At 35.4% G+C, this 21,624-nt stretch overlaps 1 protein-coding gene across 1 annotated transcript; it reads right to left on the bottom strand.

Moving 5' to 3' along the window:
- Positions 1 to 1,616: 1,616 nt before the first annotated feature.
- LOC131151150 (ankyrin repeat-containing protein BDA1-like) lies at positions 1,617 to 15,185 on the bottom strand. Its single transcript, XM_058102399.1, has 2 exons — positions 14,545 to 15,185; positions 1,617 to 2,671 (listed from the first exon to the last, which is right to left on the bottom strand). The coding sequence occupies exons 1-2, from the start codon at positions 15,118 to 15,120 to the stop codon at positions 1,838 to 1,840; spliced, it is 1,410 nt and encodes a 469-aa protein (XP_057958382.1). The 5' UTR covers positions 15,121 to 15,185; the 3' UTR covers positions 1,617 to 1,837.
- Between the last annotated feature and the right edge of the window lie 6,439 nt (positions 15,186 to 21,624).

Consider the following 21,624-nt stretch of genomic DNA (forward strand, 5'->3'; position numbering starts at 1 on the left):
ATTATCTGTCAGGGATGATGGTTGAAAATTTCTTGTTCAAATCAAAATTCAGTGGTTACATCTTAAGAAATAGTGCAACACTCCATTATATATTATGAAGTTTCATAATAATTACTCAAAAAAATTGGCTATGGTTACATCATATTTAACTATTCAAATGATTACTTTTTCGACGAAAGCATATTGATCTTTCCGAGTTTTGAAAAAAAGACATTAACCTTTATTCGTAGTTTAAAAATCTCAGAACCACTCTTCAGAATTTAGAAATTTTCACATCTCTCCAAAAGTTTGTGAAAAAGAAGAAATTATTAGGTAGAATAGATCTATCACATCATTCATAAACTAATCCAATTGAACGGTGACAATTTGTTTGTACGTACACCACATAAGCAAATTTTCTTTCTCATAAAATTCTTATCTTTTTTAATTTTTTATTTAGGAAATAAATGTATTTTTTTGCCTCAAAGAAAAAAAAAACACTGCAAATTGGACAAAAAATTGAAAATAATATGATCTTATTTATTTGAAGAAAGGGAAAAACATAAATTAGGTTACGGAAAAATAAATTTAAGTTACATAATAGAATAGATGTAAAATTGAGAATATATATTTGTTTGAAAAGAAAATATAAAGTTAATACATAAGTAGATTACAAAAGTTTTTCTTAAACTCTTTATAATGTACCTTATGATTTGTCTGATGAATTATTAGGGATGCGTCAATAAGAAGACGACAATATCATACCTCCGGTTTAGTGTTACCTAGGTGGATTCGAAGGGCTTGCCAGGATAGGAGTTCTGAAGGATTAAAATAAATAAAAAAAATATTATACTATAAATAATAACAATATATATATATATATATATATATATATATATATATATTCTAACAAGGAATTATTAGAAAAGAGATTTTTTAAATATTATATATATATATATATATCACCTTCTTTTCAAAACTATTTGGAAATATATTTATATATATTTTTATTGCTTCTATTGTAATATTATTGTGATATAACACATCTAAAAGAATTAAGAAATTAACTTTTATAATCTACTTATATTTTTGGATAACTTAATTTTTTTTTTCTTTTCGAATAACTATATATAATCTCAAGTTTAGATCTATGGTAGTAGGGAATGTAGTTTAATTTTTTTTCTTTTCTTTAAGTAAATAAGACTATAATACTTTGAACTCAAAATGTTTTTGTTTTACTTGTCAATGTAAAAATTAAACGTGTAGAAATTCAAAAAATCTATTACCAAATGTGCTAATTATATTGTGCTCATCTTTTACCCCTTCAAATGAACAAATTCATCAACCAAAGGAAGTTAAACCTACCCTTATGCATTCTATTAATTAATAAACACGATGTCCATGAATATAATAATAAAAATTTTCTTTATTTTAATATACATTTAATTTGAAGAACAAAAAGAAAAAAAGAAAAAAAGAAAAAAAACACGCAAACACACACACCCTACATTAGGGAGCATGAAACTCACCATTGAATTTGGAGTTTGGATTTAATTTTGAGGATAATTTGTTGTGCTTAGGAAAAGCTCAATACAAATTTATATTACATTTTATCTAAATATATATAAATTCAAATCTAAATTTGAAAATTCATGCTCTCTATTAAACGCATGGTTAGCATACAATTTTTATTTTTATTTTTTCCGAATACACAAATTCAAATTCAATTCCGAACTCCATACTTCCAAACACTACCTTAGTTTCTTTCAAATTAAGAACAAGATTATCAACTTTCCTTTTTAAGACTAAAAGTTCTTAATATAAATTCACTGAATAATCTATAGTCTCAAACGAGGTGTCAAGGCGTGGCATATATGTTGACATCATTTATATACTCCAAACCTGGCACTCTTCTCTCTCTCCAAATAAACCCACCGAACTTTTCAGCTAGAGTTTTCAGAAGGCGAACTGTATGCCCCAACAGAAGAAGGCCAATAACCCCACACCACACAGCAACTGCAACATCAATTATTTGAGCGGGTGCTTTCTCCTCACTTGCTGGAGCCACAACTCTTACAGAAATTGCATAAGTTTGGGCCATTGATGTAACGGCAACTGACATGATTGCTGTCAAAACCCACATAAACACCCTATGCTTGAAGGGCAACCCAGATATGAGGAGCAGGATCACACTCAGTGATGCAACAAATCCGATAGTGTTGAATGCAAAGAATTGTGGGTAATCTTTGGAATGAAATTTTGCCATTATTGATGACCCTGGTTGGTGCCCGTTTCCGTCTTGCCAAGTACCCCCAGGAGGGTTCACTCCCGCTTGAAAAGCCATTGTTGCATTGAGGGATGCAACCACCATCAGTGTTTCTCTTTTCTTTGACAACCAGCTCTCCTGATTCGCATTCTTTTCCAACTTGGGTCCTCGCACCAGATTAATGGGCCTGAATTGGGTATTTGCAGATAAGGGCAGAGTGCTCTGAACCCTTATGGTCCTGAGTTCACTTGCAGATGAGGGCATGACTGTGGTTCTTAGGCCCCCTGCGGCCTTTTGAAGAGCCTCTCCGATGTCTCTGTCTCTCACATCCCACCGATTTCGAACCAGGATGTCCAGAGCTGTAAGCCCATCTGCATTTAGAGCATTCACTTCCACCCTGGTGTTGGTAAGCAAAAATGATATGGTCTGCAAAATTTGTATGCACCATTACAGAATATAGAGCTGGACTGAGAAAAAGTTGAGCATATATATTGTCAAAGAACTGATATGATTCATCTAAAAGCTATTGATTCATGACATTGTATCAATTGGAGCCTTTTATCAAGACTATTTTTGTAATTAAAGTTAAAAAATCCTATTGCGATATACAGTATGGTAACTTCCAATGGGAATGCATTTATTAGATATAAAGCCAACACAGGCTTTGCTCATTGATTTGAAACCATAACAAGAGGTATTCACACTTTCAACATTCTAGCAAACAAAATATCCCTCATATTCATGTAACGCATAGAGTTAAAGTAGGTTGGGTAAAATAGAGAAGTGCTTCAAGTGTGCTATGTGATCGTAAAATTTCCTTAAAATTGAATGGGAAGTTTTATAAGATAATTATAAGACCAGTTATGCTATATAGATTGGAATGTTGGCCGACGAAAAAATATAATATCCAAAATGTAAAAGTTGTTGAGATGAAAATGTTTAGATGAATGAATGGCGTAACATTGAAAGATAAATTAATGAATGAACATATTCGTGGTAAGTTAAGTATAGCTCCTATAAAAGATAAGATAAGGGATGAACGACTCAGATGACATGGACACTTGCAACGTAGGTCTTATAGTGCACCTATGAGGAAGAGTGACTTAGTTACTATGGGGGGCAGTAGAAGGGGTAGGGGTAGACCTAAAATAACTAGGGAGGAGATAGAATTTAATATCCTTGAATCTATCAAAAGAAATGGTTCATGATCACATAAATTGGCGAAATATGATTCATATAACCGACCCCAATTAGTGGGACTAAGGCTTGATTTTGTTGTTGTTGTATTCATGTTGGCCCACACATGTGAGTGCATTTATTTTTTGCTTGAAAGATGCAAGTCATGGTGTAGAGACCCGAAAAATAGAAATAATAAGAAAAATAGAGAAAAGAAGGAATTTGGTATAACTAAATCATCAACGGTTTGGTGGGGCGCAGAAAACCGTCGACGGTTTTGTAATTACTGCGGCTCGGTTAAGGGTAAAACGGTGAAAAGGTTTGGTTAAAAAGCCAAACCATTAACGGTTTTGTCTGGCAGTAGCCTCTACATAAGCATCATGTAGCTCATTTTTTTTAAGAAAATAAAATCTCTCTCTCCTCTCTCCTAGGCTACAACTTTTTCTCCCTTCTCTCTTCGATTTCTCTCAGATTTCTGCCCAAATTGACTATCAGACACAACTACGGGGTCCTAGGAGCGACCCTTAACCAATTAATCGAAGCAGATTTTTGAATTAGGCATTCTAGACAACTACAACTTTTTCTCCCTTCTCTCTTCGATTTCTCTCAGATTTCTGCCCAAATTGACTATCAGACACAACTACGGGGTCCTAGGAGCGACCCTTAACCAATTAATCGAAGCAGATTTTTGAATTAGGCATTCTAGACACCACTCCAAAGCTGAGATAAGGGAGATGAATTATTAGTTGTTTTACAGTTTAACTAGTTTTGGAATGTGTGGGCCTAGGAAATGTAAATATGATTATTATTCTAGGGTAGAACTAATCAAGGCAGGGTTTGTAAATACAGGGGTTGTGCAAATGCCACGGGCGTCAGTTTAGGATACGTGCAGGCATGCTCTCAGTAAACGTGTAAGGTGAATAAGTTATGTTAGTTTTAGAAATTTTTCGAGTTAAAGTATAGTATAAGATTATGAAATATCAATATATGATTTTCTGGATATTACAGGATATGAAATTATGGGCATGGAAATTTATGATTTTTTTTTCAAATGATATGCATATTCAGGAAAATTCAGAAATTTGGGTTGCATGAAAAAAAACCTATAGATGATATATTATTTTCATACAGCAGAAAATATAATTTTCCCATACAATAGTAAAATACAATTTTCCCATACAAAATATAGTATTATGAGCTTTACTCAAATTCTGAGGCATGAGAAATACTAGTTTTAGTATAGAAATTTGATACAGAATTTTATATAGCTTTTACAGAACCATGATATTAAAGCTTTTACAAAACCCTGATATTAAAACTTTACAGAACCATGATATTACAGATACTACAGAACCATGACATTTCAGTTATTACATAATCATGGCATTGCTGTTATTACAAAATCATGGTAAAACAGTAATATATAGAAATAGTATTATACAATATCAGAACCCTAATGGACCAGAATAGAACATAGAACATGGTACCGTAACTAATACAGTATAGATAGTGCAACCACACATCTCATATAGAGTGTGGTAATGGCAGTCGATTGTGCCTCAGTGAAGAGTAGAGGAGCTCTGTGGCAGTTTGGACTAGGTTAAGCAAGCCAATCGTACTGCAGGCGAGTTATAGTTTGACTTAACTTGGTAAGCCAGTTATGGTTAAGTCTAGCCCATGGGTTGCACAACCCGATCATGTGAGATTAATTCCTGATTATAGTTATCCATCTAGGGAAATTTTCACAGTTATCTACGCTTATCCATCTAGGAAAATTTTCACAGTTATATACATATACGTAGATTTACAGAAACAAAAACTATGAATTATAGCTAGAAGTACGTTTAAATAGAAAACGTGTATTTTAAATGGTATAGGTGTGAGCTATGATACGTATTTACATTTAACTACTATCTTAGTTACAATTTAAATTAACAGTTATGTTATTTGTGTAAAACTCATCTGTCACACACTGGTGTCAACTTATTCCGTTTTACTGAGAGGTGTCTCAACCCAAGAATCTTAAATATTTTAGATAATCCAAGTAGTCAAGCGGATTGAGCTCCGAGTTAGAAGAGTTGTAGCTTCAGGATTACAGGGTATGTGTTTTTTTGGGGGGGGGGGGGACTGGGGTTATGTTTGTTTAATGCTGGGAATTTCTGATGGATTTTTGGGAAGTATGTATGTATATTTTGGAGACTCTAGCACTCTGGTATTGTATATAAAGTTTAGGTGTGTTATGTTTTCCACTGCATAGATAGAATGTGAATATGAATAGGGGCATCCTTGATACTATCAGAGATATAGAAAAAAAAAATGGTAGAAATTTTAAGTCGTTACAAGTTTGGTATAAGAGCCTAGGTTGCTAGGTTCTACAGACTCCAACAGAATACAATACCAAAGTATAGGAATGGATCTTGATGGAGGATAGGAAAAGGGATGGATGAAGTGTACAGTAGGATATTGTTATGGAGGTTAAAGTGAAATTTAGGGTTCTGTCTCGCGGCTTGGAGGCAGGAAATTTTGTAGTGATTTTTGTATTTTTCCTAGGATGACGATTTCAGGAAAGCTATGGTAAACTATTGTCGATTCTTGTTTCTGAGTAGTTAGACAAAAACTTAAATTGGGAATTGGTATGCTAGGTTGTTTGGGTGTAGGAGGATATTTTAAGGTTCTTAGTTAGATAGTCGTACTGTCATATTAAGGTATTGAAATTCTAAGAATTTTTTTTGTTCTATTTTCATGATAGACCCTGAAAATTGCAATGCTCATGCTAGAAGTGGTGATGATGCGGGGTCTTCAAGTATGGGTGGTAGCAATTCTGATATAGTCCTGCGTAGTGTTACTTAGCGAATGATGACAGAAATAGCTCAGAATTCTAAATTATAGGATTGCCAACCAGCTGATCAGAGCTATTCGATCAGATAGTTTACCCTGATGAATCCTCCAACCTTTTCAAGAAGCGCAGATCCAATTAAGGCAGAAAACTGGCTGTAGGAGATTAAGAAAATATTAACAGTATTGCATTGCACCGACGAAAATAGAGTGTTGTATGCCACTTTCAAGTTAACAGGGTAGGCAGAATGGTGGTGGTCAGCAGTGAAGCTCCTAGAGGAGTAGAGGTTACCAGTAGCACTGTCTTAGGGAAGACTTAAGAGATCTTTTACGACCGCTACTTTCTTGCCTCCATTAGAGATGCCAAGATGGAGGAATTCTTGAATTTGACTCAGGGTCAATTGATAGTGCCACAGTACACTGCAAAATTTGTGGAGTTGTCCCATTTTGCTCCCTTCATGATCCTAGATGAGTTAAGGCAAAGAGTTTTGAGAGGAGGTTGAGATATGAGGTATATGAGCAAGTGACGGTTCTGCAGATACAACATTTTTCTGAGTTAGTGGATAAAACCGATGTTGTCAAGACTAATTGACAAAGATCTAGTCAGGGTTCGAGGAGGAGGAACAGTTGGGGATAGAAACAAGAGATAGGAAGGTGGGTGTATTAGGGGACTCAAACCTACCTGATTTCTCTCAGATGTAATAGAAGGCATGCAGGGGAATGCCGTGTGAGAGAGAATGTTTGCTATCGTTGTGGGAGACCTGAACATATTGCGAGAGACTGCCGAGCGTAGCCAATTAATCCATCGGCTCCTAGACAATTTTGAGGAAACAAGCATGCACCCCGAGGAAATCAGCAGAGGAACACCGCCCCGGCACGAGTCTATGCTCTGACACCGGGAGACGTTGAGGCAGTAGGTGATGTCGTGTGAGGTATTATCCCTATTTTGTCGTATAAAGTTATTATTTTATTTGATTTAGGGACAACTCACTCTTTCATAGCCCGGGAGTTTATTAAGTTATGTGGTATAGAAACTCAATCATTAGATATTAGCTTATCAGTGACTACACCAATCAGGACCATAGTGTTAGGTAGAAAGGTACTCAAAGATTGTCCCCTCAATATTCAGGGGAGGTCTTTGTCAGCTAAATTGGTAGTTCTTGATATGCATGGTTTCGAGGTAATTCAAGGAATGGACTGGCTAGCAGCCAACTATACCAATATTGATTACCATCAGAGAGAAGTAGTATTCAGACCTTCAAGAGAGCAGGAGTACCGATTTGTGGGGACATGTGTGTGTTCCCCACCAAAAATTTTGTTAGCTATTTAGGTAAGAAGATTGCTTTTGGAGGGATGCCAACGATATCTGGCTTGTGTAAAAGAAGTGCCGGAAGGAGAATTTAGATTTGAAGATATTCTGATAGTGAAAGATTTTTTTGACGTGTTTCTAGAGAATGTGAGGTCGAGTTTTTTATGGACCTATCTTTGGGAATAGTGTTGATTTCTAAAGCGTTGTACAGAATGGCTCCAGCGGAGTTGAAAGAGTTGAAATAACAGATACAGAAACTACTGGAAAGGGGTTCATCAAGCCCAGGGTGTCACCCTGGGGAGCGCTAATATTGTTTGTGAAAAAGAAGGATAATTCGATGAGAATGTGCATCAACTACAGTGAAATCAATAAAGTGACCATTAAGAATAAATACTCGTTTCCCGCATTGATGATTTGTTTGACCAACTACAGGGGACACATACATTCTTAAAGATTGATCTATGATCTGAGTACCATCAAGTAAAGGTTAGGGTGGAGGATATTCCAAAGATAGCATTCCAGACTCAGTATGGTCATTATGAGTTCCTGGTTATGCCGTTTGGATTGACGAATGCTCCTGCCGTATTTATGGATCTGATGAATAAGGTGTTCCATCAGTACCTAGATCAGGTTGTTGTAGTATTTATTAATGACATTCTGGTATATTCAAGGAGCTCCGAGGAGCACGAGGATCATCTAAGGATAGTTCTACAGATACTGAAAGAAAGAAAGTTGTATGCAAAATTTAAGAAGTTCGAATTCTAGTTGAAGCAAGTCACTTTCCTTGGACATGTGGTATCTAGTGGTGGCATCTCTGTGGATCCAAGTAAGATTGAGGCGGTAGTGGATTGGGCATGATCGAAAAATGTGTAGAAGATTAGGAGTTTCTTAAGATTAGCAGGATACTATTGCCGGTTTGTTTGGATTCTCTAAATTGTCAGGCCCCTTTGACTAGATTGACCAAGAAGAAGGTAAGGTTTGAATGAACAGATGAATGTGAATAGAGTTTTTAGGAATTAAAGCAGTGATTCATCACTGCACCGGTTCTGACGACTCCTTCAGGAGAAGAGGGTTTTGTAATTTATAGTGATGCGTCACATAAAGGCTTTGAGTGTGTTCTAATGCAGCGAGAGAGATTTATAGCTTATGCTTCACGACAACTCAAAGAATATGAAAAGAATTACCCTACCCATGATTTGGAGTTAGTAGCAGTGGTTTATGTACTGAAGATTTGGAGGCATTATTTATATGGGGGCAGGTGTGAGATCTTCACAGACCATGAGAGCCTTAAATATTTTTTCATGCAGAAAAAGCTGAACATGTGGCAGAGAAGGTGGTTAGAGTTGATTAAAGATTATGATTGCACAATTAATTACCATCCAGGAAAAGCAAATGTGGCAGCTAATGCCTTGAGTCGGAACTTAGGGAGTACCTTAATATCAGCAGTGGTGGTGCAGCATCAGATCTAATTAGATTTGGGAAAACTTGGGGTGGAGCTTATAAAAGGTAGTCATCAGATGTTCATCGCTAATCTAGTTATACATCCCACATTATAGGAAAGAATTAAAGCTGCTCAGATGAAAGATATAGAATTAGTAAAGATTATGGATAAAGTGAAGAATGGTCGAGGAGCAGAGTTTATATCTCAGATGATGGAGCTTTGAGGTTCCATACTAGACTTTTTGTGCCTGCTGATGCTGAGATTAAAAGAATTATCCTGAAGGAAGCAGATTGATCCCTTTATACAGTGCACCCAAGAAGCAATAAATGTATAGTGATCTACATGAGTCTTTTTGGTGAAGTGATATAAAGAAAGAAATCGATGAATATGTGGAGCAGTGTTTGACATGCTAGCAAGTGAAAGCTAAGCATCAAAGACCGGAGGGAACGTTGCAGCCACTTCACATCCCCGAGTGGAAGTGAGAACACATTTCAATGGACTTTGTCATAGGATTACTGCTGACATTGCATGGATAGGAAGCCATCTGGGTAGTCGTTGCCCGATGGACGAAGACTGCCCACTTTCTTCCCATTAGAGTTAACTACTCCATGAATAGATTGACAAAGTTGTACATACAAGAGATAGTTAGACTGCATGGTGTGCCAATGTCTATTGTATCGTACCGAGACCTACAATTCACATCTCAGTTTTGAAAGAGTTTTCAAAGGGTCATGGGTTCTCAGCTGACGTTCAGCACATCATTTCATCCTCAAGCCGATGGATATAAAGAGAAGACCATATAGATACTGAAGGACATGTTGCGGGTCTGCATACTGGACTTTGGGGGTAGTTGGATCCAGTATTTACCCCTGGTTGAATTCGCTTATGACAACAGCTATCAGGCCAGTATTGGGATGGCGCCATATGAGACATTGTATGGTCGGAGGTGTTAGTCTCCACTATATTGAGCTGAAATTGGTGAAAGGCAGGTGCTGGGGCCAGAGATTGTTCAACAGGCATCAGAAAAGATCAAGCTCATTAGAGACAAGATCAGAACAGCTCAGAGTCGACATAAAAGTTACGTCAACACCCGCCAACGAGAGCTGAAGTTTGGTGTGAAAGACCATGTGTTCTTGAAAGTTGCACCAATCAAAAAAGTAATGAGATTTGGGAAAAATGGTAAGCTGAGCCCTAGGTTTATTGGACCATTTGAGATATTGGAGAGAGTGGGTCCAATTGCCAACAGGTTAGCATTATTGTTGGTGCTGTCTAGAATCCACGACGTATTCCATGTATCTATGTTAAGGAAGTATGTCACAGATCCCTCACATGTGATCAGTTATGAAGCACTAGAACTTAGAGATACTCTGTCATATAAAGAAGTGTTAGTGCAGATTTTAGATCGAAAGGAACAGGAGCTATGCACTAAAAGGATCTCACTAGTGAAAGTGCTCTGGTGCAACCACACAGTAGAGGAGGTTTCATGGGAGTTAGAGGATAAGATGCGTCAGAAATATCAATACCTGTTTAGTGGAGCCTAGAGTTGAGCTAGTAAGAGTAAATGTAAATGACAATGTATATTTATTAACTTGTACAGTGTAGGGTAGTTAGTATTTTTTATTTTAGGTTGTAAATGATTTCGAGAGAATTTTATTTTTGTAATTGATTGTAATCTCTCAGGACCCTATTGTAATCACGGTATTCCTCCGCCATAAGTGAGGGTAATTAATAAAATTACAGTAATTTTTTTTTTCCCTCAGAGATTGATACATAACATAGATAGCAAATTTTGATGACGAAATTTTTATAAGAAGTGGAGAATGTATAGAACCAGAAAATAGATGTAATAAGAAAAATAGAGAAAATAAGGAAATTGGTGTAGACCAAACCATCGACAATTTAGTGGGGGTGCAGAAAACTGTCGATGGTTTTGTAATTACTTCAGCTCGATTAAGGGTAAAACGGTGGAAAGGTTTCGTTAAAAAGTCAAATCGTCGATGGTTTCAGGAAAACCATCGACGCTTTTGTCTATCAATAGCCTATACATAAGCATCATGCAGCTTATTTGTTTAAGAAAATAAAATCTCTTTTTGTCCACTCTCCTAGGCTGCAGCTTTCTCTCCCTTCTTTTCGATTTCTCTCCGATTTCTGCCCAAATTGACGATCAGACACCACTACGGGGTCCTAGAAGGGACCCTTAGCCAATTAATCAGAGCAGATTTTCGAATTAGGCATTCTAGGCACCACTCCAAGGTTAAGGTAAGGGAGATGAATCATTAGTTGTTTTACAATTTAACTAGTTTTGGAATGTGTGGGCTTAGAAAATGTGAATATGATTATTATTCAGGGGTTGAATTGATTAAGGCAGGGTTTGTGAATACAGGGGTCGTGCGAACGCTGAGGGCGTTGGTCTAGGATACTTGCAGGCACTCTCTCAGTAAACGTTTAAAGGGAATAAGTTATGCCAGTTAGTGTTAGAAATTTTTCCGGTTAAAGTATAGTATAAAATTATGAAATATCAGTAAATGATTTTCTGGATATTACAGGATATGAAATTATAGCATGAAAATTTATGTTTTTTTTTTCTTCTAATGATATGCATATTCGAGAAAATTAAGAAATTTGGGTTGCATGAAAAACCCTATAGATGATATATTATTTTCATAAAGTAGAAAATATAATTTTCCTATACAATAATAAAATACAATTTTCCCATTCAGAATATAGTAATATAAGCATTACTCAAATTGTGTGGCATGAGAAATACTAGTTTCAGTACAGAAATTTAATACAGAATTTTATATAGCTTTTATAGAACCATGATATTAAAGCTTTTATAAAACCCTGATATTAAAACTTTTACAAAACCATGATATTACAAATATTACAGAACCATGATATTTCAGTTATTACAGAATCATGATATTGTTGTTATTACAGAATCATGGTAAAATAGTAATATATAGAAATAGTATTATACAGTATCAGAACCCTAATGGACTAGAATAGAACATAGAGCATGGTACTGTAGCTAATACAATATAGATAGTGCAACCACACATCTCATATAGAGTGTGGTAATGGCAGTCGATTGTGCCTCAATGAAGAGTAAAGGAGCTCCCTGGCAGTTCGAACCAGGTTGAGTAGGCCAATCGTACTTTAGACGAGTTATAGTTTGACTTAACCTGGTAGGCTAGTCATGGTTAAGTCTAACCCACGGGCTGCACAACTCGATCATACGGGACTAATTCATGATTACAGTTATCCATCTAAGGAAATTTTCACAGCTATATACATATACATAGATTTACAGAAACAGAAACTATAAATTATAGCAAGAAGTACATTCAAATAGAAAACGTGTATTCTAAATGGTATAGGTGTGAGCTATGATACGTATTTACATTTAACTACTATCTTAGTTATAGTTTAAATTAACAGTTATGTTATTTGTGTAAAACTCATCTGCCACACACTGGTGTTAACTTATTCCATCTTACTAAGAGGTGTCTCATCCCAAAAATCTTAAACATTTCAGATAATCCAGGTAGCCAAGCGGAGCGAGCTCCGAGATAGTAGAGTTGTAGCTTCAGGATTACAGGGTATGTGTTTTTGTTAGGGGACTAGGGTTATGTTTGTTTAATGCTGGGGATTTTTGAACGATTTTTGGGATGTATGTTTGTATATTTTGGTGACTCTAGCACTCTGGTATTGTATATAAAGTTTAGGTGTATTATGTTTTCCGCTACATAGATAGAATGTGAATATGAATAGAAGTATCCCCGGTACTCCACCTTGGGTCCAGGTTGGCTTTATTATTATTATTATTATTATTATTATTATTATTATTATTATTATTATTATTATTATTATTATTATTATTATTATTATCATGGTATTAGAGATATAGAAAAAAAAATGGTAAAAATTTCGGGTCGTTAAACGTGGAGCATGCGCAGGCTCAAGCATGCGTTTCATTTTTATTGCTGCTCCATCTCAATGCTCCTCTCTGGTATGTATTTATACATTGCTTTGTAAAATAAAGTGTAAAGTGTTTGTGAGAAAAATATATAGACTGCAGAAGAATCAAGAGAGTTGTGTGTGAGGCAGAGAGGTTTGAGCTTGAGTTGAGTTAGAGTGTATTCTCCTCCTCAATTGTATTTTTCTTATTGATCATACAGTGAGACTCCCTCTCTCTGATGGGGGTAGGCTGACTTTGGCCGAACCACGTGTTTCATTTGTATTGTTTGTGTGATTGTGTTGTGTTTGTATTGTTAGAATCATCCCCTTCCCATAATAACTGGTATTAGAGCGCGTTTGGAGAGGGTGAGGAGCGTGATTGAAAATTTGAGCTCATCATCGGGTTGGCGACTGCGAGTCGAAGCTGGGACAGCAAACCACGTCGCAAAGGCATGAACAACATCTTCACGCGCCGCCATACCAGCTCCTCGAGTTGCTTCCCCGCAAAAATCGTTTGCTGCTGATCGTGTCGGATCTCTCAGCTACGAGAGTGGTTGCCTGGTGAGGTCCTGCGAAGACCTCCATTTTTTTTTTCTTCTCTGCTCAGAGACGAAGCAAGAGTTGAGGAAGAAGACAACCGAGTCTTCCCACACTTCACATTTAACTACAAAAGGTATGGTCTTTTATTAAAAAAAAAAAAAGAAGGGCACATCACTCCTTTTTTTAAACAAAAGAAAGGAGTGGCTTGAATTTATCCTGTAATATTATATTTGCATTGGAGAAGTGAGCTAAGGAAGTGCTTGTCACATGCCACATCAGAGATCCGATTTGTCCACGTAATTCCTTTTTTTTTTGTCATCTGTGTGTGTGCGCGCGCGCGCGCGTGTTGCCTTCGTGTTCTGTACCTTCTCCCCTAACAACTGGTATCAAAGTGAGGGGGTTCGGATGCCTAGAGACTAGGGCGAGGTTATAGTATTGCAGCATTAGAGTAGTGGACACTTAGTCGCTCCCACATGTTTGGAGGAGATGATTTGTTGACCCACCCATGTGAGTGCATTTTTTTTTTCTTGGGAAGATACAACTCGTGGAGCATGCGCTACCTCAAGCATGCTTTTCGTTTTCATTGCTACTCCATCTCAATGCTCCTCTTTGGTATATATTAATACATTGCTTTGTAAAGTAAAGTGTAGAGTGTGTGTGAGAAAAATATACAGAGTGCAGAAGAATCAAGAGAGTTGTGTGTGAGGTAGAGGGGATTGAGCTTGAGTTGAGTTAGGGCGTGTTCTCCTCCCCCATTGTATTTTTCTTATTGATCATACAGTGAGACTCCCTCTCTCCTATGGATGTAGGTCGAGTTTGGCCGAACCACGTATTTCTTTTGTGTTTTTTGTGTGATCGTGTTGTGTTTGTGCTGCTAGAATCATCCCCTTCCCCTAACAATTCATACTTGGATGTATATCGAAGTCTAATGGTGCAGGCTTCTCAATGGATTAGATAATCATTAATCGTCAAGTTCTAATGGTAGTCAATGACATCTGTTTGACCTTAATTACAGATTTGGGTTTGTATGATCCATACCTCAATTTGTTTATCAGCAACAGCCAGGTGCAGGATAGTGTTTTCATTATCATCCCTAGCATTGACGAGTTCATTATCATTCAAGGCCTTTACCAAGAGCTTCAAAGCCTCGAACTCATTGTATCTCACACAAAGATGCAGCATGCTCTCACCGTGATCCACCTCAACTTTGGCTGCACTTGGTTTAGTGGCTACCAACTCTTTTAATACATCGATTCTGCCTTTCATCACTGCAAGATGAAGGGGGTTTCTCCCATATTTATCGCAAGCTAGGCACATATCGGGGTTGTTCGCTAACAATACTTCTACTATTTCGAGGTTCCCTTTCGCCGACGCCAAGTGAAGAGGCAATGATCGCCTTGAATCCAACTCCCCAGCAAGCTCAGGCTTTCGACGCAAAATCTCTTTCGCAAAATCTGCGTGCCCCAGCATTGCTGCTATGTGCAAAGGAGTCTCAGAGAAACAATTGACAATAACTCTATCAAGAATCAATCCATCTTCTTGAAGCAATTCCAACAAGGAACTCACACTCCCTTCAACTGCAGCTCCATAGAGCCTCTGCTCCATTCGCTCCATCCCTCTATGCTCTATTATGTTGTGTATATGGAAGTATTGGATGGACTGAGTCAATTAGTCTCCCTGTTTCCAATCCTTGAGGGCCAAGTATTTATTGATGATGTCTGAAATTCTGTGAATTACATACATGAGTGTGATAGGAGGTGATGATCATTGAAAGTCGCGCATGTCAAAAAATACTGTTGTGGGTTTCAGCTTAATTACATAGCTAGCCTTATCTACAGACAAGTATGTGCTTGGTTTACGAATAAAAAAGACAAGGACTGGATTCACTATTATCAATCAACCTCCACTGCTGCTTTCTGATGACTTCTCTCCATTCTGCTATCTCTCTCTCTCTCTCTCTCTGGGAAGTGGGAAATCACACGGCAGGAGCACGTTTCTCAATAGTAGGGTCAACTAAATGAGCCGTGGGGAATAAGTTCTGAAGGCTAGAACTACTAATTGGAATGGAATATATGTACATCGAATGCGGAATAGATTTCTGTTCCTATTTTTGGTCAGGGATGATGGCTGGAAAATTCTAGTTCAAATCAACACTCACTGATCACATTTTATTAAATTGTAATGCTTCCCAAGATTTATTTGTAGTTTCTCTATGCACTGATTTTTATCCTTGTATGTCTTTATATATAGTTCTTATTTTTAGATGAAGGGTATATGTCTTATCAATGCATTATAGAGAAAAAGATTACTCATAATTTGAAACATTATATCAAACACCTTAGATATGTTTGAAGCATATATTATGAAGTTTCAAAATAAATTGAATAATTACCCAAAGAAATTGGTTACTTGCTTTCACAGTTACAACATATTTAACTATAATTTTTTGGCCAAAATTTGACCTCTCTCTGAAATTTGGGTAAAATGCAATATTGACCTCCCCTTTGGTTTTAAAAATCTCAAGGACCTCTTTTGAGGTTTTTAAATTTTCAATAAACTCTCTTGAAATTTACCATAAAGACACTGACCTCTCCGTGTATTTTTCAAAAGGATTTTTTGGGGGTATAAGTATCTTGAAAATCATATGTCAGGAGGGGTTTATGGTCGTTTTGAAATCTCAGGAGAGGTCCATGAAGAGTTTGAAATTTCAAGCTAATGTATTTTTGTCAATCCTTAGGAAAGGTTAATGTCTTTTATCCTAATTTTTTTAAAAAAATATAGTTCATTTCATATCTATTTTAAATAAATACATTCTTGATATTTCTCCTTTCACAAAATGGTGTTTGGCTTACATATTTCTCTTTTTAAAAAATGAAAGTAGATACAATTATTGAGTCACCGTAAATGTGTTTGGCTCTATCTTTTTTATTATTTTAGTTTGTGTATGAAACTTGTCATGTGTTGAAGTTCCTAATACATTTGAAGGTATCATTTCTGTTTTTTTTTTTAAATTTAGTTGAAATATGATACCCCAATTAATCAACTTGCTCTTAGACTGTAATTAGATTGTTATTTAGGGGATATTTGAGAAGTTAGAATGCCGATTTTTACGTTGGATATCTCGAGTTTGCTTTCTCTCTCCAGTATTATAATGTTGAACCCAACATGATGAATCATGTGTATATTTTTAGGAAATTTACAATAAAAATTAAATTAAATAATTCTGTGACATAAGAATCCTATTTTCATGAATGGGATTCCTAAAAATGCCATATTATGGTAATATTTTCAACCTTATAAAGTTTTAACCATCTATATATAATTAGGCCCACAACAGATGCCATTGGCTTTTGGGCCCAATAATCATGACTAAAGGCCCAACAACTACCAATCATTGCAGGCCCAAAGAAGGGAGGGCCCACTGAGAGAAGAGGAGAAGGACAAAAATAATAGTTTGATTTTGATTTAAAATTAAAACTAAAAATAAAAATTGATCTTCGAAAAAAGAAAAAAAAAATAATTCCATGTTTGGAGAGACATTAAATTTAAAGTTATATTGGATTTTGATAGAGTTTAATATAAAATTGATCGAAATTTGTCCAAATCTCTTCAAATTCAAATTTAACATCCGAAATTTATGCTCCCAAAAGCAGCATAAAAATAAGTACAAAAAAAATGATCCAAAAATGAAAAACGATTCAATTTGGATTTGACAAAATTTCAAAACCTAGCACTAGTCTTTGAGTAAATATAAACAAACTCTCCAAGGTCACAGTTGAATTCTTTCTTATCGCGAGCTCCTATACGTGGTTATCAAAATTCACATCCATCTAATCATCAAGCTAGCATTCCCAAAGATTGTAAAATAGGTAAAGCTAATTACGCATAGTTACTTTGTAGAAGCTAGCTAGCTACTTAACTTAAAAATAGTCATGAATTCTTAAAAGTTGATGGTGTAACTACTCGATATCTTACTTTAATTTCATTTATATGTTGCACATGTATTGTTGTATGATAGATGGGAATGTTGACTTTGATGGCACTTGTCATATATTATATTACTGTGTTTTAAAATAACAGTGGGCGTAACATATATAGACCTTTAGACTTATCATTTTTCTCCTAATCTTTCCTATTAGAAATGCAACTTTTAATTTTAAAATAAGAATTTCAAAATGAGTGTCGATCTATTAATGGGTTGTTGAATGGTAATTAATAGGGATGATCTTGTGGGCTACGAGCCTTGCTCCTATGGAAGCTATATACATAATGTAAAAGTCAGATATTTTCGCTTCATAGGCGTCTCAAATTCTAACTTGAGACACCTTCAACGTGAATGTGTGTGCATGTATATCCCTTAGGAAGAATATTTCGAATAATTTTTTAAATTAGTCAATTTGAATTATAATATTCACTTAAGATCAGTATTGCTAATGTAATTTTACTAATTATTTTATATTTTTAATAAGGCTGAAATTGTATTTCTAGCATAGAAACATTTTTATAATTAAATATATATATATTTTATTTTTTTAAAAATTGGATGGGAGTGAAACAAATAATAATAATAATAATAATAATAATAATAATAATAATTCTAGTGAATTTTAGCTATAATATTAGTTTATTGTAGGAGAGCAAAAATTTTAAATAAAGTTTACAATATTTAAAAAATTAAATGCAATAAAATATAAAGTATGACGCTAAATGGGTGAGTTTTAAGGGTGAAACATCTTGAGTTCATAATTTTTTACTAGTCATAAAAAGGGTTGCAACAGCAAATAAAAAATATTTAAAAAATTTAAAAATATAGAGATATTTTTTCATAATTACTTAAAATAAAAAATTAAACTATCTTAATAGACCCCAAATATTTTATATATTTTTTAAAAAATAATAAAAATAAATAAAAGTCACATGAATAGGATTGCCATGTTCTCCATTTCAATGTCTAGCATATGCAAGAACTTTCCTTTCAAAAGAAGGAAGAAATTTTTGATTACTTGAATCTACCCAATGCAGCTAATTGTGTCATATCATCATGCGCAAATCTTCCAAGAAGAAGTGGAAGCCTGGTGGCCACAGCCATAAGAACAAGGGGATGGTGTCATTCATTTGTTTGTACTTTCAAAATTGTGCTCCTACATAGCACAAATTCCTACTTGTGCTCATAAATAAAACCCCAACTTAGCAAATTGTTTGAACAACAAATTAATTTGTATCATGTTCACGCATTCTATTGCAATCAAATCCATTCAAAGTATCAAAATTTTGTAAAGTAATATTCGGAAGAATCAATTTCAAATTTTAAATTAATTTTTTTGTGAATTTGGACAAAGTGACAGATCCGTAGCGTGCTGGGCATACCTCTTTTGTATGTATTTCTCGTGACTAATGTAAAATTTTGATACGAGTTTATATTTTATTTTTTCCAAATTCACAAAAATTTAAATTCAATGCTTAGAATCTAAGCTCTCAAACATAAGGTAGGTTCCCCCCCCCCCCCCCCCCGGCACCCTTCTTTTTAAGCTTAAACACCTAACATAAGGATTTAATCAAGTCTATTATGATTATATTTGAATTATGTATGTGTTAGATATTATAAATTGAAAAGGGGAAGAGTGAATTTTTGGAAGTGTGATTCCAAATAAATATAAGAAAATGTAGTTTTGTAAGCGACAATGACACATCAGGTCAGATAGACACGAATATAAAGTCTTTTGAACTGAAAAATGGCATTGCACACCGATAATATAACTTTGGACATTTGGACTAAGACATGTAAGCAGGATTCGCTCAATGACAATATCCTCATAATTAAAATACATTAGTTAAGCGTAGCCGATATGATATGCCGAGAGTAACAAATAAAAATTTCAAATGATGAACACTGCGGCAATTTTGGGAGAAATTATCTTATATGTTATAATGCCCTCTATCCATATTTGTGGGGGGTTCCAAAAAATATATGAGAAATTTAACAAAAAGGTAGAACACTTCAAGGAAAGGTATGCAACATAATCAAAGTTTATCTATGTAAGGATTCTATTTGATGTATAAATAAGCTCTCAGTTAAAAATTTTCAACCTCATTAGTTGGTACTAAATTGTGAATTTTGTAAAGATAAAATCATAACTAGTGTATCTTAAATTAGGGTCTAAAATTGAATGTTTTGTCATGTTTTTTTTACCTAAATTTAAGTTGTGGTCATGTGATATAAATTTTGAATTGGATTTAATTGTTTTGAGTTGAATATTGTTTGCTTGGGCTATTACTTTGTTATGAGGTCTATCTAAGACCTGAATTTAATTTTCATTATTAGTTCATTTGTTTAGTTTACAATTTTACAAAATGTAAAGTTTAACTCACATCTCAACACATTCAAATCATTTGGTTAGATTAGTTTTAAGTATAATTTGTGAGGTTTTTGCTTTAATTTGTGGTGACAAAGAATCAATTCATCAAAAAGTTTAAGTCAGTTGAATGAGTCTCAAAGAATGGTTTAATTATCTTTTTAACATAATCTTATATTTTGAACTCTTTTAGCATTAAAAAACATATTTTTTTTGGTAAATTCTAAATATTTGAATATGTAATTTTATAAAAAAAAATTATAATTAAAAAAACTGTTAGAACACAAATAAAATTACTCAACACATTCAAATTGCTTTGTTTTTCAAATTAAAATCAAGATCCAAAAATTAATTTGCAATTGCCCACATCCATGCTTGCTATGAAGTAGTTTGTAGTCCATTAAGGATTCTATTGTTCAAAAAAGTGTGAGGATAAAGGCCAAGAGCAAACCTATAGAAGAGCCAAGCAAGGATGGAGCCAAGAGCAAATAGTTGAGTTGTTCTTGGAACAGAAGTCCATGAAAGTGAACCTTTAACTCTTTTTGCAAGTTTGGTTCCTAGGAAATGAATGGAATTGAGGGAAATGGAATCAAAGTTATTGCTTGATTTCATCATACTATTATTTGTGGTGTGACTCTTATTCTTTGGTTTTCATAAATAAAGAAGAAAGAAAAACATGAAGGGACAACACAACAGGGGCTCGTCGACGAGTGCCCTGTGATCGTCAACGAGGAGACAGCAAGGACTCGTTGATGAGTGTGTGTGCTTATCGACGAGAAGATCTTGAGAGGCCCAAAAGTTCAGAGTTTTTGAGATATCGAGAGCAGAAAATTGGGATTGTTGATGAGTGGAATGATTCGTCGATGAGTGTTCTGCTTGTTCTCGTCGACGAATCCCCTGTTCTCGCCAACGAGAAGTTCTAGGCTGCGAGCAGTTTTTTGAATTTTGAATTTGAACGTTGGGGTGGTTGGGTAAACGAAGGGAAACCTTCGAGAGAGTGTCATATATGTCATTCTGGGCATGTATTGAGAGAGTGAGTGATCATTTGAGAAGTGTATTGTATACTTTGTGATTTTCATAGGGAAATTTGTGTGTCGTTACTTCCGTGGATGTAGGCTTTATCAAACCATATAAATCTTATGTTGGGCTTTTGTGGAGCCTAGTTGTATTTTAATTTGGATGACGACCCGACCCCTATTTAATTAGAGATTTCTATCCTAACGCTTAGTCCATGGAGTGAAGGCTTGGGCCGTGAGGCGCAACATATAAAAGGCTTGGAGCCCATTCGGAACGGAACCCTAGGCGCAACATATAAAAGGGATGCTTTCGGGTGATTAGGCGAGTGTGTGTGGTTGTATCCGCGAGAGAGCGACAGCGAGAGAATTGTATCGCCGCACTCTCTGTGCTTTCTTTCTGATAATATTGAAATCCCTGCAACTCCGTGGACGTAGGCAAAATTGCCGAACCACGTAAATATTGTCTTGTGCGTGTGATTGAATTTTTCTTTGGCGTTATTCTTTCTCTATTTGTTTCTCACAGGTTACGGGAATTTGTTCGTTTATTCTCAACAACTGGTATCAGAGCCTAGGGTTAGGTTCGAATGGGAGCAATGGCAGAGGAAGCAGGAAAGGCGTCTGGAATAGAAAAGTTTGATGGCACAGACTTTGGATTCTGGAGGATGCAGATCGAGGATTATCTCTATGGGAAGAAGTTACATCTACCGCTTCTAGGAGAAAAACCTGCTACTATGAAGGACGAGGAATGG

The sequence above is a fragment of the Malania oleifera genome, chromosome 3 (assembly GCF_029873635.1).
Source record: "Malania oleifera isolate guangnan ecotype guangnan chromosome 3, ASM2987363v1, whole genome shotgun sequence".
NCBI classification, from domain to species: Eukaryota; Viridiplantae; Streptophyta; class Magnoliopsida; order Santalales; family Ximeniaceae; genus Malania; species Malania oleifera.